The following is an 18,554-nucleotide window of genomic DNA, read 5'->3' as shown; positions in this document are numbered from 1 at the left end:
CCCCATAATTTTAAAGTATGACACATGAACTTAATTACTCTATAATTTGCACACTCTGGCGTGTCCCTTTATTCTTAAAAATGGGGGCCAAAATATTTTTCTTCCACTCAGACATCTTTTTAGCTTTTAAAATAATATTAAATAGTTTTGTAAGCCAAGAAACTTCCAAATCTCCTAAATATTTCCACACATTAATTGGGATATCTTAACGTTCTACTGATTTTCCACCTGTGATTTTTTTAAAACCCCATCAACTTTCTTTTTACTAATGTGATAGTAAAAGTAAGAAGTTTTATTATTATTAACGATATTAAGATCATTAAGGTTAAACATATTTTCAGAAACTTCTTTGAAAAAATTATCAAAATAACTTACCCATCTATGTTGAATATTTTCTTCTATTTTATTTTTCATTTTTAATACACCTTACTTGAATTAAATCTTTGTTTTTTTCTTTTTCTTTATTTGACTTATTTATATATATATTTTTTATCATTTTTAGTATCTAATCTATTATAAAAATCACTAAAAGTAAAATTCTTAGCGTCACAAATTGTTTTCTTAGACTATCTACGGGTCACCTTATATTTTTCCCTCTTCTTTAGTCTTTTAGATTTACACCTATTTTTATAACACAATTTTTATATTTTATTATTTTTTGCACATTATTATTCCACTACCAATTATCTTTATTTATTAAAACTTTCTTTTGATTCTCCAAGTACATATTTTTCCACTTGTTTAATAGTGCTTGTTATTTTATTCTACATAGAATTAGCTTCTTCATGACCCTCATAAATTTTGAAATCTTGAAGTTTTCTCATAAAGATAATTTTATTTGTGTCTTTTAGGTGCCCTTATCTTATTATATGACAATGTTTTATTGTATTTTTTATTTTACTGCTCATCTTAGAATTCAAAACTAATAATCAATGTTACAACAACAACAACAACAACAACAAAGCTAACAACAACAAAGCTTTAATCCCACTATGTGGTGTCGGCTACATGAATCCTTTTTCTCCATTGTGTCTTATTTAGTGTCATATTTTCATTTAGGTCGAGTAAATTAAGATCATTTTTTATACAATAAGCCCAAGTTTTCCTAGGTCTACCTCTCCCTTTCTTAACACAAGTTGAATCTAAAACATCCACTCTCTAATCTGATCATCAGATGGTCGACGTTTAATATGACCAAACCATCTAAGACGACTTTCTCTAATTCTGTCTGTCACAGGAGCTACACCAACTCTATCACGAATATATTCATTCCACATTTTTTCTCTAAGTGTAAAGTCACTCATCCACTTAATCATTCTCATCTCGGCAACACTTAACTTATTATTATGCTTCTCTTTTAAAGGCCAACATTCAGCGCCATAGAGCATTGCAGGTCTCACCACCGTCTTATAAAATTTTCCTTTCAGTCTTAGCGGTACATTTCTATCACACAAAAGGCCCGAAGCATTCCTCCACTTCAACCAACCAACTGAATTCTACTGTTAACATCCCCATCTATATCACAATTGCTTTGGACAACGGACCCAAGATATCTAAATCGTTCACACCTTTTAATAACTTGATCACCCAAAGTCACACTTCTGTCACTTGAGCTACTACTACTAAAATTGCATTCCATGTATTCAGTTTTAGTTCTACTGAAATGAGGCCTTTAGACTCCAATGTAGTTCTCCATATTTCAAGTTTTTCCTGGGTTTTTTCACTCGTTTTATCCACGAGAAGGATATCATAAAAAAAAAACATACACGAAGGTACCTCCTCCTGTAGATGTCTAGTAAGACCATCCATAACTAAAGCAAAAAGATATGGGCTTAAAGTCGATCCCTGATGTAATTCAACAGAAATAGGAAAATATTTGATCAATCCTCCTTCAGTTTGAACACAAGTAACAACTATAGTATACATATCTTTAATGACTTGAATATAAGTCATATCAACACCTTTCTTCTCAAGAATTCTCCAAAGAATATCTCTTGGAACCTTATCGTAGACTTTTTCTAAATCAATAAAAATCAAATGTAGATTCTTCTTATTATCTCTGAACTTCTCCATCAAACCTCTCAATAAATGTATATCTTCCATAGCAGAGCTACACGACATAAATCCAAATTGATTATGAGAAATGTTTGTAATATGTCTTAACCTATGTTTAATTACCCTCTCCCATATTACCCTCTCCCATAACTGTTTAATTACCCTCTCCCATATGACACATCCACTTAATTCCCACTTAATTCCTCTATAATTTGCAAACTCTTGTACATCCCCTTTATTCTTAAAAATGGGGACCAAAACTCTATTAATTTTTACAACATTATATTTCAAACTCTTATCTATAATTACTCCTACACCATTTCTAGTGCGACTTTTAGCAGAATACCAAATTTTAAAAACTAAATTATCTTTCTTGAATACATAAGATATTAATTTTCCAATGAATCATAATATCAACTAATTCCATTAATTTACCATTGAGAGTATCTATATTCTAAGATCCAATCCTGATATTAGTTTGATTAGTTTCATAGACTAACTTCTTTACCCAGATTTCGTTCGTAATGTGGAAAGTCTTGCTTATTTGACTCTACACCCGGGCGCTGGTATAGCGGCCCTTGCACACTTTTCACTAAATTCAGGCTATACAGCGCGTCGCTTCCAGGGGACGCCCTAGCACTTACACAATGATAAAAAAGATTCATGTCATGATTTTTTCGACAAGTTTTACGCTGGTTGTCGACTATTTAACATAACCCTCCACTTTTTACATCCAGGCTTGGGATCAGCAATGACAGTGTTAATAATCAATGTTACATACTTAAAAATTTTTTTGGAATGACCTTACAATCTTTAAATTCTCGACAATTTCTTTTTCTCATAAGAAAATAATTAGTTTGTGTTTTAGTAGATTCATTCTTATAAGTAATATTATGTTCATCTTTTTTCTTAAATAAAGTATTAGCAATAACAAAATGATGAGCTAAAACAAAATCTAATATGGTTCTACCTTCTTCATTAATCACTTCAAAATCGTAGCCACCATGAATATTTCTAAAATCTTCTAACACTCCCCAACATATCCATTTAAATCTCATCCACTAAAATTTTATCTTTAGATGATATCATTTATATTAATTCTTCTAGATCATTCTATTTTTTTATTTAACCTCAGACATTAAAAATCTTAATATTAACAACAATCTTTAAGATTACAATCCTATCTACAATTCTACTAATTTTTACATTGTTTTCTTTCAAGCTCTTATCAAACTCTCCAATCTTTAGGGCTATAATTCTATCTTAATAAATAACTTTTGATATTTTTATTATTTTAATTGAATTGTAACATAATACATTGAGTATAATTTTATTAAATTGAATCGAGGTAAAATTTTAAAAATAATTTTTATTATAAAAATTATCTCGCTAAATAAATTCTACATCACAATATACTCGTATTTAAATTTGGCTGTTATACACAATAAAATAATGTGGAAACCTAGATTTGCTAAAATATTCAAAAAATGTTTTTTTTGAAATAATGCATTTTGAACACCATTAATTTTCAATTTTTGTTAATTTCGACTGCATGATAATTTTGGTTCTTGTTTAAAGAGTTTGGGGATTATATCTACTACTTTTCATATTATGACACTAAAATGAACTCTTAGAGTATCATTTTAGTTGTTTTCTCAAAATATTTTAACTATTTTTAAGCACAGATCCTTGTATTACATTAAGTGATAACAATATTAAGAGAGCCATAGAGTGGAAGAGTGAAAGAGGTGCTTATAAGGTTGATTTGGCGTGTAACCGAGCAAGATTGGTCTAATTTTATATGACATATTCGAACTTTATTTAAGAGTTGTTGAGGAATTCTTGGATCTTTTTAGTAAAACAAAAAAGAATATGTCAACCAGCGTCCGACATTTTCCACTTTTGGATAACTGAAGCAGGTAGAAATGCACTATTGTGGATAAGTTTGAAGGTATTACTACTCGTCTTTTGATTCTTTTGCTGAACTCTCCTTATGAATAATTAGACATTGACATCTTTAATATTATTACTTTTGAACAATTATTCAAAAAAACATAGAAATGTTTTTACTTGATAATCATATTTTTTTTGCAAACTTTACCTGCTACAATTTCTTGAGATTTGGTTGATGTAGTTCTGCTATTGGTCGTTTGTTTTTCAGCACACCTCATTTTTGGTTTTCTGTAATCTTGTTTGTTGGTCAATTTTTCTTATCTGAGCTAAAATGGTAAAAAAATGGATGTTAAAGTTTCCCTTATATGCCCTGTTCCATTTACTTAACTTTTTTATTTTATGTATGCTTTTAGCTAGCTTAGTATTTTTATTAACGAACCTTGATAATATGATGTTTACAGTTTTATTCATTTTGATTTCTTGATGCAAGGAGTGCACTTAACCGTCCATTCCACTTTGCAGTGTGCTGTTATTCCTATATTTCATTCCACCAATTTCTTAAATTTCTTTAGGGGTTGTTTGTATCAGGGGAAAAAAATACAACTTTAGTAATTATGTAGAGATATTATCCATGTGCGCTAGTTGTGTTATTTTACCATCTTTGGCACATGCTATTGTGTTATTTACTGGCATTGTTTTCACGGTGAGGTAATTTGTAAATATTATTGCTTCACAGGTCAAAGCCTCAACTTCAAAAGTTCATAAACCTGTTTACTATCCTGAAGCTATTCTCTGTGTTGAGATTTATCATCAAAGCACATTGAAGAAGGTAACTTAATGCGGCTAAAATTAGAAGAAATGTTGCTTTATGATTTTTACCAATAAGTTGATTGAACTTATATTTTTCTGCTTTGTATTGATATCGTAAAGAAATTCTAATATATTTTTCAATTTATTTGGCAAATTAGTTCCATCGCTTGTCTCTAGTATTTTCACTGTTAGTTCCTGACAATCCATATTAGGTTAGATTTTTTTGGTAATTATGAATTTTTATTTGAAATTTTTTAACCTGCAATATTTAATCGCTTTTCATACTACCTTTAAAAGCTGCTTTCTTTTATCTTAAATTGAAACTTTTATTCATGTAATTTAATTATTTCCATATTAAAAATTTAAAAGTTTTGGGATTTTTTGCTTCATTAAAAAGCCTTTCTCTTCATCTTTTGTTAGCGATGCCAATAGTGCAGTAGACTGGGCTTTTCAGTAATTGGCCATGCCGTGTACGTATTTAAGAACAAACATACTTTCATTTGTCATTTTACGATATCTTAATTTACGCACTTGCACAGGTCCCACTTGAGACAATGATATTGGAGTTAACCAAAATTTGGTAGGGAAATAACTTTTAATTGCTTAGCAACAACGGATTACAATCAAGACTCAAAACAACATAGAAAATTAGCCGCATACTAATATCCAACTAGGGCTGGATAGGACAATCCTTGGACGGTGGGGAGGAGATGTGGGGAATTGGTGGTGGTAACGGAAAGGGGGTGTAAAGGGTAGGGGTTCAGTAGGGCTGGAAGAGTGTAGAGGGTTGCGGTGGAAATTGGAAGAGGGACTAGGAGTTAACAGCCTAGCTCGACCGTTGGAGGTGAGGTGTGGCATGTAGGCAAAGCAGGAAAGGTGGTTTGCAGTTGAACAAGAGGGTGGTTGTGGCGTTTGTGACGGCAACAGGTAAAAGTCATGGGGTTTGGCAGCTAGAACAAGGAAGGAAGGGCATGGACTGAAGGCAACGAGTAGGGGAGGGGAAGATGTGTGAGATTAGGTCGAGAAAGTCACTATCTTGGAGGAGGATACAATCGAAGCACTGCTTGTCCTTGAATATAGACGTAGCTTGAGAAAATGTGGAGAAATCTGAAATGATAAAAGTACTAAACGCTAAGTCAGACAAGGAACATATATATCATAGTAGATAGATTGGGAGGGGGATGCTCCTTTTCTTTGGGCGGAAAACCAAGCCCCATGTTGGATCCACCGGCCGGCTCAAGTTTCTCCTGACTGAACCAGCCGGTTCAGCCCTTAGCTCTACGTCAATTTCCCTGGGTTGGGGGAGCTTTGACTTCATTCGTTGAAGCTTCTGCTCCTCGTAACACGATGTCAAGTCTAAGACGTTGAATGCAACAGAAACATTGTAGTCCCCAGGTAGATCTATCTTATAAGTGCTGTCATTTAGCTTTCAGAGTATTATGAAAGGTCCATCAACTCTCTGAGCTTGAGTTTTTCGAATGCTCTCATAGGAAATCTTTCTTTTTTCAGCCAGATCCATAGTCTCCTTCTTGTAAGGTCACTTTTTCCCTACTCTTTTTCGTATGTGCTTGATATTTGCGGTTTTTCTTAGTGCTTTCTTTCCAACATTCTTGTGGAGTTTCTGAATCTTTTGCACCTGTGTCTTAACATCCGCACTAATCTTTGATGTCGGGAGGAGAGATACCAATTCAAGTGAAGTGGGCGGGCTGCGCCTGTACGCTATCTCAAATGGGTGTGTCTTATAGTCTGACTCATGGATCTCTTGTAGGCAAACTCAGTCCGAGCTAGAATCAAATCCCACTGCTTATTACTCTTTCTCACAAAGCATCTCAGAAGGTTTCCCAGGCTCCTGTTTACTTTCTCCGTCTGACCGTTCGTCTGAGAGTGAGCTGCTGAATTGAATTAATGCTTAGTGTCGTGCTCCCCTCACAGGGTCCTTCATAAGTGATTCAGAAACTTGACATCTCTGTCGGTATTTTGTGCAGTTGCACAATCACCCTGAAGTACAAAGCGGCGACATGGGATGCATCCATCTTTCGGTGGTAAGGGATGAATTACACCATCTTCGAGAATCGATCCATCACAACCATCACAAAACTCTTGTTTTGTTGTGTCTTTGGGAGACCCATCACAAAATCCATGCTAACATCCACAAATGGTGCCTCTGGTACAAATATCAAAGTGTATAGCTCTACATTCAGTCCCCTGGTTTTAGCTACGTGATAAATTCGACATTGTTTGATGTGCCGCTCCACATATTTCGCCAGTCGGGGCCAAAAGAAGTTCTCTCACGAGTGCGAGAGACTTGTACTTGTCAAAATGCTCCGCAAGTGCTCCACAGTCGCTTTCCTGAACAATGGACTCCCTCCGATAACTTCTAGAAATGCACAACTTATTTTGGTAGAACAAGTAACCATCAACATTGTAGTACTGCTCGGTAGGCCTCTCTTGACAATGCTCCCAAATTTTCTCGAAATCTTTGTTTGTTCCATACTGTTCCTTCACTTCCTTAAAGCCTACGACTCGAGCCTACATCGTTGTGATCAACAAGTGCTGATGACTCAGTGCGTCTGGTACGCGGTTCTGGTAACCTGCCTTGTGCTTAAGCACGAACTGGAATGATGCTAAGAACTCCACCCAAGATGCGTGTCGGCCCTTTAGCTTGCTGTGGTCGTTCAAGATTTTTAAGGCCTCATGATCTGTGAACAAAGTGAATTTGATAGAATTAGCTAGGTTTGAAAACTAGGTTAAGTTTTTTGAACTATCAAAGAAGTTGGTTTTGATGGTTTTAATCATTTTGCCAGATTTGGCATTTAATTTAGAAGAATTGTCATTCTCAATCTCCATTTAGTTGCAGCAAAGTTTTACTTGCAAGAATAGTGTTTTTAAGGGAATACAATGAATGGTTTGTCCAAAAGGATTTTAACATCAAGACCCAAATAAAATAACAATGACAACCCAGTCAAGAAAATGATAGAAATAACTTGAAATGACAAAAAAACAAACTTGAAAGCTGTTATGCGTGACATTTTTTTCATCTCTGAAGTTTTAATGTTAAATTTTTTTTTCCTGAAGAACATCTTTATTGTAATCTTTCTATTACTGATTTTTCTTACTTAGCATTCCACGTAATCTTTTGCTTGGTTCTCAAATCCTTTATAGGTTCAAGAGTTTTTGGTATTGGAAAGCCAGAATCTATCTGAATTGAGGGATAATATCTATTGCTTGACGGATAAATTAATGCTGGCAGCAGAGAAATATGATTCTTCTGGTTATTTCCTCATTGAAGTCTGCTCAATCTTCCTTTTCTTATTTGATTTTGTGTTAATATATCCAGAATTCTGTCTAAATTCATGCCTTTTTAATGCAGGAAACCTTTTACAATGATCTGCGAAGCCCTGCTGCTACTGATTATAGCAAACCTATATTTGATTGGCTTGAGAATCAAAGTGACGAAGCTTTAAAGAAGTGGGAGTTTATCATGTCAGGTGAACCAAAGAAAAAACAGATGGAATTATTGGGTAATTTGGATTTCTCCAATTTTCCAAACTTCAAAGCTTCAGAAATGCATAAAACTACCTTCTGTGACCTAAGATTTCGACTTGGAGCAGGTTATCTTTATTGTCACCAGGTATGTTTTTATTTGGGGGCATTTACATACATACCAGCTCATTCTTATGTATTTACATATCTAGTACCTACGCTTTACGTTTTATATTTATACTGCTCAAATCTTTCATAGCACATAAAAAAAAATCACTATTTTAATTTTTAGAAAGCGACATACACCTGTTCAGACATAGCCAAGGTTTCACATATGTAAAAATTGAAGTTTAGGTGTTAGATATTTAAATACATTGGAATTGAGTGGTACATATGTAAATCTTCCTTTTATTTTTCCCAACTTACATTCTTCAATGACCATTCGACTTGTTATGTTTTTCCTAGTTTTGTACCTCATTTATTTAAGTTGTATTTTTGTAGAGTTAGAGTCTTTTGGTTTCTCTTTCGGGAAATTTACATACATACCACACAATTCTTATGCATTTAGATACCCAACACCTAAAGTTTGGTATTAAAACTTGTAACACCTTGTTGTCATAAACCTATGCATGAAAAGGTATATTTCATTTTTATAAGGATAGTGATGATGATATTTTTGGTGTGTTGTTGAAGATTCGAGTGACATGCATGTAAATATGAATGTTTAGGTGTTAGATACGTAAATACATAACACTTGTATGGTAGGTAACCCTTTTTTTTCCTTCTTTTGTGATGAAGATAATCACTTTAGATCTGCTAATGTATCACTTTGCCTCCACTTGATTTTATTAATGTCACAACTCGGAGCGATGAGCTTGGAATTACCAAGGCAGGAACTAACAGTCGGACGAAAAAAACCTGTCTAACAGTTTATTTCTTAACATAAAATAAAATTCAATGCACAAAAAAGTCATTTAATCAAAAAATGATATTTTTAATATATTGTTCGTATTTAAACATTTACGCATAAAATAAACTAAACTGCAATGCTTATCAGCTTGCGCTCCACGACGCTTGTGCATGTACTCTCTGTGGTCCATCTAATCTACAGTTGGTTTTTCTGCAAAAATTTTGACAATTATAATTTGAGTTAAAACTATTCAGTGGGTAAATATTTTTAAATTACAATAATTCTTCATTTTAAAGTATTTTGTAATAGAACAGTAAAAGTAAAATACTTTGCTGTAAAAGGGAACAGTAAAGAAAAAATTTCATTTTATTTCGTTTATTTAAATTACACTTTTTATAGTTGGGAGTCACCGTCTAAATGTTTTCTTTATAAAAATATACGTTTAACCTTTTCAAACTCACCATAAAGGTAGGTAATTTTTTTTCATTTCCATTTCCATTTCATGCATGGTTACAATGCATCATCCAGGGGTGACTCTCATATGCAGCATATATCATATTTGCTCATTTTTTTCTTGCATTTAACATTTAAAAGAAAACAAGGACTTTTGCATTTAAAAAATAAAAGCCGGAAAACAGTAAAAAAAACATCCGTAAATGAACAGAATTATTGTAAAATAAAAATATATTACTCACACCTTTATAGTGTCGTATGCTATCATTTTTTTCAGATAAATTTAATCCTTTTTTGAACCTATAATAAGATATTATGTATAATCAATTTTAATAACACTTGATATTTGATTAATTTAAATAAAACTTTGACCCTCAAGATCAGCAACCAAACTAATTAGATATTTTTATTTGCTCTATATATCTAATTAAATTATTATTTATTTTTAATCAATATAAGTATTTTTCTAAATTACTCTTAATATTAACACTAATAATTTAATTTAGTTAAATACATTTTAAAACAATTAATAAAACTTCTTAAATCTTATTTTGTAATTTGACATGAATTAACAAAGCAAATAATAATTGAAAGTAAAATTTAGAGTTTATATATGAAATTTCTCTCCTTAACAAAGTTCTTTTTGGCTTAATCTTTTTCGCCAATGACCTAAAATTGTGAGAATCAACATTAGGATTTTTTTTTCTGAAAATTAATTGAATTTATTAGGAATTACATTTCACAACTTAATTTAAATAAATTAGCGTTAATAATTTAAAAACATTAAGATTTTACCTTTTTAAACCCTTTTCCTGAATTAAAGCTTTTGAACCTTCCCTAATTTCTTCGAGCCGAATTAAGCTCTCCTGCACATAGAGCTCCCTAGCTCCTCTTCTTCTCAAAGCTCTCGGTCGAGCTTCCTACAAGCCACACACTCTTATTTTATGTGAGCAGCACGATAGGGCTTCCTAAGCACTCGTTTCAACCTTCTCACTCTAGGAAGCGTGCACAAATGATGAAATGATTGCTCGATTAATCCTCTTTCCTCTTGCTCCTCGTGGCAGTCAACAGTGGCCGCTGGAGCCCTCTTGTGCAAGGAGTTGCTGCATGAGCTATCCTTCCTCTTCTGCGGCTCGGTTAGGGCACGAATGCCTCGACTGGTGCGTACGAGTGGTTTGTGACCTCGCCCCCCTTTCCTCCGCTCGCAAGACCACTGGAATGACAACGGTGCAAGGGGGAAACTCGGTTGAGTCATTCGAGCCCTCCAGGTAGCCACTCGAGCTTCTTATTCTTCTCTTCCTTCTTCTTCCTATACCTCACTCTCTCGCTCTGTCACTTTCCCCTCACCTCTCTCTCGCTCTCCTTCGCTTTCTATTTGTGTGAGGTTGAATGAGAACAGACGAGAAATACACCTCATCTTAACGCTCCTATGATTGGTGCAATCCAGCTCGAACAACACTTGCACACAGAAAAATATTACATACGGACTCTAATAAAATCTTGTCGCACATATCTGAATGATCACATAACGTTTATTGTGGTGTTATTGCAAAACAACTCTAATAATACTACAATAACATGTCAATACTAACAGTGAACAATGCCATTAACACTGCCCGGAGGACCACACAAATGACACAGTGGTTCTGCTTCAATAACCCCGCAAAACAACTATAATAACACTGTTGAGCAATGCCAATAATACCGTCCAGAGGACCACACAAATAACACCATAGTTTCGCTTCAATAACCCTGCAAAACAACTCTAATAACATCACAATAACACCGCAATAATACCGGTGAACAACACTAATAACATCGTCTGGAAGACCACGCAAATAGCACCACAGTGTTATTGGAATGTTATTGGCGTTTTTTCATCATTTTTTAGGTGCGCCCAATAGATACACATGACAAAATTTATTGGAGTCCGGATGCAGAGCTACATCCGGACTCCGTATTTAATATTTTCACAGCAGGTCATTACCAACGAAGTTATATTATTTTATTTTTATTTTTATTTTATTTTATTTTTTTCTGTTTATTAATTTAATTTAAAACTGTTACTGTTATTATTATTATTATTATTATTATTATTATTATTATTATTATTATTAGGGTTTAGGGTTTATTATTACAATTAACTTCTTATATCATCTTATTGAAAAAAGGGAAATTGTTCTGATGGCTTTTTTAAAAGGTTTTCACTTTTTTTTTATTTTCTATTTTTACATTAAAGATGATGGATTGCCTGGGACACATGCTATGAATCTATGAGGAACATTTCAAACTTCATTTGTTGTTTTAGTTATAAAATCTTAACCCTTAGTATTTTTTTGTTAACTACGGATATCTTTATGCATGCAGGAGCTTAATTGCTCAAGTATCACTGTCAATCTGGTTACCAGTACGATTCCCGATAGGCTAGCATCTTGCCTGGATTTCACTATGTACTAAAATAAGGAGAAAACCTGATAAGAGCTAAAAATAAAAGTAGCCTTTCAATTAAATAATACTACATTAATTCTTATAACGGCTTCCATTATTGGCAAAATTTTGGTCTTTCATTAAAAAAAATAATAAAAAAAAAATAAACGAAAAGAAAATAATTGATTTTCTTGGGGCTTTTTAGGTTTACTTCCTGAAGTTTGCATATCTTTCTTTTAAATTTATTGATTTGATAAAATACCAGTCATGACATATAGAATTCATATAACGATTCAATAATTTATAATAGTTTTGTATGTAAATAAAACCAATTAAAATTAGAGAATAATTGTATCTGTGAAGGATATTCTATAGAATGTCTATTTGCATTACTAGGCTATAGTCCTTGTTCTTCATCAAGCCTTATTCTTAAATTGGGACTGCTTTAGGGTTTCTCATTTTCTTTTTAGTCCTATTGAATGTTGTGACGCTAGAAAAATTTAATCCGTAGTCTGTTTTTTCAAAGTTCTTATCTTCAATAGATGTTACTTCAATCAACCCTATGATATAATTATTTCTCATTTTATCTTTCCTCATTTTACCACACATCTATAATAAGTTTCTCATTTATGTTATACGCCACTTAGTTATTGACTATCTTTTAATTTAAAATATTGATTCATATAGCGTAAGTCTGTTCTTATGAAATCTACATTTAAATCTTTATAATTTCTTCTACTTGCATAATAATCCGGATGCATTTCTCTGTATTAACCGCCCAGTCTTAATCGTAGAAGTTATATCTTTATTTTTCAGTTTAATAGACAAGAGATAAATGCCTATAACATATGGTTATCGTTTTCTCTTTGAATTATATTGTTAGATAATTGCTAATGTCACCCTAATTTTATTTCAAATCATATTCTTTTTGTTCTATTGATTCTAAATTATTTATCTGCTAAATACTATTTTATTGTTCTAATTATCACTTATTTTAGTAGACATCTCATCTATTAGAATTTCCATTTGCAAAAGCGTACACCAAGATGTCTCACTTTGAATATCTTTCTACCATCCTTTGTGGTCTCATCTTATCCCTTTAACATCCAATTTATGTCATGTTAGTTTTCTTGGGAGCACAACATTGGTTTATAGAAAAAAAAACCATTAAACCTTGTTCATTGTTGATTCTACTTTGGAACAGTCTTGTTGATACTGGAGTTAACCCAAACCATGCTCGAATGACACATTTTATTGCTGCAATCAAGAAATTATGACGAAAACACTTCAATGTAACAACTCAAGCATGAAAAACAGTAAACAACAATAAATACTACAAGAATAAGAAAAGAGATAGCACAATGATAGGAACGATCCTTCTTAAGGAAGCGAGATAGATCCAATAGGCGTAACACTGGAGCAACATTGTTGGCAGTCTGTTGGAGAGAGGTGACAGGCGACTGGAAGCTGCTGGGGAGGACAGGCGAACGGCTGGAAGGGAACCAGAGGTGGGGCAACAGTGCTGGTGGCTTGCTGGGAAGAGCTCGGGGGGCCTAGCGGCTGCTGGGAGGGAATCGACAGGCTGTTGGAGAAGGCAGACTGCTGCTGGAAGGGAACTGAAAGGGGAGATAACAAGGTCGGCGATCGGCAGGATGGGTTCGGAGTGACAAGCGGCCAATGGATTGCGTTAGGAATGGCAGGCGGGATGCAGGAAGGTAGTTGACAGCAGGGCTGAAGGGAGGTAGTCATCACCTCGGGTGAGGTATAGCCGAAGCACCGCTCATTGTCAGATACAACCCTCAGGAGGGTTATGCCTTCAGGCAAATCTAAAACTAGAAATCAACACAAATGTAAACTACTTAAACTTAAGAAAATAAGAAGCATAAATAGGAGAGGAAGGGAACACAACAAAGGCAAGATTTTGAGAAGGAAAGAGGTAAAGAATGGAAGGATTGGAACGACTAAAAGCTGTCGGTCGCAAAATTGGGAAAGAGATATTTGATTTAATATAATATATATAGTTTTGAAAAGTATTTGCTTAATTTTGAAAATACGAGATTGAACCGATCTCATATTGACAATAGTTTAAATAAATGAGCACAACACCGTAAGTGATACATCTATCCAGAAGAATAGACATATTTCTTATTGATGAGACTCAATTAAATAAACTAAAAATTTATGACATCCTTTTTAGTTTGCGAACCTTTGTGTTGACCGACAAGTTCCTCTATCTAATATGAAATATTATATATGATTTATTTTAGGTTGGGTTCTTAAAGTTTCCTATAAGGACAAGCCCCATAGTTAATTACATTTCAAATAACCGAAGTCACCTAAGAAAACTCTCGATCTATATCAGGAAATATTGTCTTCAAGAATCTCTAAGGGTATGACTTTTTCAAAGTTCGGACCAAGGAGTGTTGAATGGAAAAGACTCAAATTTGGAACATTGTTATGGAATCCAAGGGAAGGAAAACTAGGTGATGTTATGGATCCTGAGGAGAACCTCAGTGACTTCACAAATTATCCTATTGTTTGGCTTCAATTTCGAGGAGATGTTATTTGACGTTTCATTCTATTAGTTTTATTATTTAGGACTTATATTTGTGTGCATAACGATCTGAAAGATAAGAGGATTTACGTCGTATCGGACGACGACGTCAGAACCTAAAGCGAGTTAGGGCTTAGATTGCACAGTCTGGTTGTGCAAAGGCCTAAAAGATAAAGTGAGGATTTATGTTGCGCTAGACAAACCACCTCGAAATCCTATGACTTATTTGTTTAATTCTAAGGAAAGGTTTGGTGTTGCAAACTCTCTCGAAGTTGTTCTTCTGTACGTCCTCGTTGTGCTGCCCACGGTGTTAGCTCCAAACTCCACGTTGTAGCAGTTTCAGGTTTAGTGTTATGTTTAAGTGAACATTCAATTGTTAAGTCGGCGGTCCGCTGCTGGGTACCTCCTGTAAAATCATATTACTGTCCTCTTAATCTAAAATGTATAATACACATAAAGGAAATAGTAGCAGGTGTAGTAAAGGAAAGCAGTCAATAGTGCAGTAAAGAAAGTAGCAGTAAAGAAAGTGCAGTAAAATGTACAGTAAAGGAAAGCGGTAGAATGTACATGGAAGAAAATAAAATGCTGTAAATGTAAAAATAAACCCGTGCACCAGACGAATTTGCTACTCGTGCAAATGGGATTAGCGTTGCAGGCATAAATGAACAAGTAGAGAATTTAATTAGCAGGGCAGACATGCATGTATGTGTGTGAAAAGGCCTAACGACCAAACAACGGACGAAAAACTTGAAGAGAAATATTAAACGGACTCACAAAATAAGCTCGAAGTAAACTATAAGTAAACACGAGAAAGTCCGGAGGAAATCATGAGTGATCTACAAAGATTCCAATAAAACCGTAGAAAACACATGGAAAATCCGAGGAAAGAAAGAAAAAACCGTAAGCATTCGGGTCGGGGTAGGCTCAGATTTAGGTATTCTCGAGGGACTACGAAGCCATATATCGGTCACCCATATGTATAGAGTCCAACATTCAACCAGAAAGGTTTCCTACAATACCAACTTAAGAAGGTACTCTTTAGCCCAGTACCGGTAATCGATAAGCGGACAATCAAATTATATATTTAAAATTTATATTTTGGCATGCATATAAGTTTCATGTATATAAGAGAAAGTAATATTTATTTTTTTATAGTAAATATACTTTTGTAAAAAACATATCTATTCTTATCATTTTTACAAAATATGATTGTCTACAAGTAGATCGCACCGTCGGGCTAGGACCACCAACAACCTAAGAAGGCAAGGGTGTTCTGCTAATTTGTTGTCGGTGAATAATATCGGCATCCTACATTTCACCGGGTCCCTGAGTCGGGTCCCGATGTCGTAGGATGGAACATTATTCCGTCCTACCACGGAATGTCTTTATCATTGCGGCCTAAAACCCCAAAAAGGTCTTCCAACTTACGACATTGCTTGATTGTTTCATATGTAGCCGTGGCTATACATGCAAACTTATATTTCAGACATAAGCTCCTAAAACCCAAACCAGAAGCAAGGAAAGTGAACCGAAAAACAAGAAATAAAAAAAAAGGGGAGAAGACTAACCCGCCTCCAAAACTAGTTTAGGAAAGAAAAGCGAAAGCGGTAGGAGGGTTAACCTCAAACATTCAACCGATGGGACTCCTCGAATGAGCAATGAAATGGGGCACACTCACCAATGCCAGCTAGAAACATCCCCGAAAAGCACATTTTAGAAACTCCAAGTTGCTCCCCAACAAATACCAAAAGAAATTCTCATCTTTTTTTTTTCTTTTCTTTTTCATTGCAATCAATTCAGCTCAAAGAATTGGGCTTTGAATTATCTTCGAACATTTAATAGATCGTTCTTCAAAAAGGGGCACCCGAATTCTTCCAAACATAAAGATTAAAATATTCCGCTCACAAAGATAAAGGCCCCTCAATTCCATTTCAAACCAGTATTTCCAGTGAGGTATGAACCCAATCATGACACAAGGGAAACCCAACAGATGTTCACGGGTAGGGACAACAGAAGGGCACAAACAAACAGGTGCCCACGTCCAGGGGTAGCAAGGAAGCCGCCAACCAACCCAAAGGAGACCACAACCAGGGGGCTCACGGCTAGGAGCAACAAGGCAGGGGAAGCCCACAACTCCAACATAAATAAGAGAACCAAAAACAGGGGGTTCACGGCTAGGAGCAGCCAAGGGAAGCCACCAACTCCGACACAAACAAGAGAACCACAAACAGGGGGCTCATAGCTAGGAGCAGTAACAGGGCACAAAATCAGGCCCTCAACAGAAAAGAATCACAAGCAAGGACTCATGGTTAGAAACAACAAAGGGGAAGCCACCAGCCCCAACACAAAGGGACAAAAAAAATATAAACAGGTGCTCTCGGATAAGAGCAGCAAAACAAAACAACCCAAACCAGGTGCTCACAACCATGGGCAGTAGGGGAAGCCACCAACGAACACAAGAAATCTTAGGCAGGGACTCACGGCCACCAGCAACAAGGGGAAGCCACCAGCCCACGGAAGAAAACATATATAGATGCTCTCGGGTAGGGGCAGCAGAGCAAGCAAACCCCATCACAAAACTCTCCAAAAGCCTCAAGACAAAAGGAAGACCATGCATTTATATTTCAAATAGTAGGGGAGCAAACCGAGCCCACAAAGTAAACTCCAAAAAGCCTCCAAGAAATCCAATATCAGTTGTATGTGTTTCGAACAAAGGGAACAAAACCAGCCCCCCGCCCCCCCAGCTCAGGTTCAGGTTCAGGCTTGGAGAGGGGATAGAACCGAAGGCAAACGAGACGTATTAGGGATTTTAGGAAAAATAAAACCCCCAGCTAACCTATCTTAATATCACTATAAATAAGATAATTATATATATATAATATTTAAATTTGCTCGATTCGCGCACGATTCGACCTCAAATAAAATATATCAAAATGGGTGTCTCCCCTAGCTAAATTCGATGCCCCGGATGCGTCGGTGAGGTCCATTTTGTCATTATGAGTCTTCCGGACGACTTCGTCAACAGTCGAGTTAAAAACGCGTTAAATTCAAATTTCGTCGAAATTTCGATTCATGATTGATCGTTTTAAAAATTTATTTTAACATTTCGACAAATAAACGGTGCAGGCGATGATCAAACGTGTCAACAATCCGAACTGTATAGTTTGTGCGCGAAAGTGCAAATTATGCAAAAGGCAATCCTTAGGCTTAAAGGTCCTATAGGGACTCATTTTGAATTCCCTCATATTAGTTTCAACTTTCTAAGTGCCAGAGGTCAATAACCACACGCGGAACTTCAAAAAAGTAAAGAGGTGGTTTGAATCTCCAAAATGAGGTGTGCCCCATCACTAAAGTTCTAAGATGGTCAAAGGGAGAATCCTAAGAGGAAAACTATACCTCACTAAAAATGAGGTCAACATGAGCGAAGGGGACTGGGGAGGAGGCGGGCGTAGCTCACAATCCGGGATGGAGAGCAGAGCGAATGATTTAGGGCGGAACAATTGAACCAAACACTTTAATACTGTGGACCAATCTAGCCCAGCAAGGAAGGCTGGTCGACTGGAGTGAACTGACTAGCCTTGTGTCAATCCCTCGAGTTGTGGGAGCTTCGACATCATTTGTCGAAGCTTTCGGTTTCTTATAGTATGAAATGAGAGCCGCGACATTGAATGTTAATTAAATTTTGGAGTCTCCTATAATGCCAAATTTGTATGCGCTGTCGTTTAATTTTTTTTTAAAATGTCGAAAGTTCCATCAGTTATGGACTTTGTTTTGCTGCAATTTTCTACAGGAAATTGTTTTTTCTTTAGGCGGATAAATATGAGGTTGCCTTCTTGAAATTTTACATTTTTTTCTGGACTTGTTTGCTTGTGTTTTTATTTGTTTTTTCTAGACTTGTTTTCTTGTGTTTTTATTTGTGATTTTGCTTAGTAATTGCTGTCCCAACTTCCTCGTGGAGCTGTTGAGTTT

The 18,554-nt window shown here is 35.1% G+C and overlaps 1 protein-coding gene across 4 annotated transcripts in view; it reads left to right on the top strand.

The window, feature by feature from the left end:
• LOC110029139 (snRNA-activating protein complex subunit) overlaps nt 1-18,554 on the top strand; it is a 79,330-nt gene that overhangs the window by 53,323 nt on the left and 7,453 nt on the right. For all 4 annotated transcript variants that reach the window (XM_020731290.1, XM_020731293.1, XM_020731292.1 and 1 more), the window contains 3 exons: nt 4,685-4,777; nt 7,921-8,046; nt 8,129-8,389. In XM_020731290.1, coding sequence (XP_020586949.1) covers nt 4,685-4,777; nt 7,921-8,046; nt 8,129-8,389 — 480 coding nt within the window. The remainder of the gene's footprint in view (nt 1-4,684; nt 4,778-7,920; nt 8,047-8,128; nt 8,390-18,554) is intronic.

Source organism: Phalaenopsis equestris, unplaced genomic scaffold, assembly GCF_001263595.1.
Source record: "Phalaenopsis equestris unplaced genomic scaffold, ASM126359v1 Scaffold000552, whole genome shotgun sequence".
NCBI lineage: Eukaryota > Viridiplantae > Streptophyta > Magnoliopsida > Asparagales > Orchidaceae > Phalaenopsis > Phalaenopsis equestris.
This window is presented reverse-complemented; position numbering and strand designations above follow the sequence as displayed.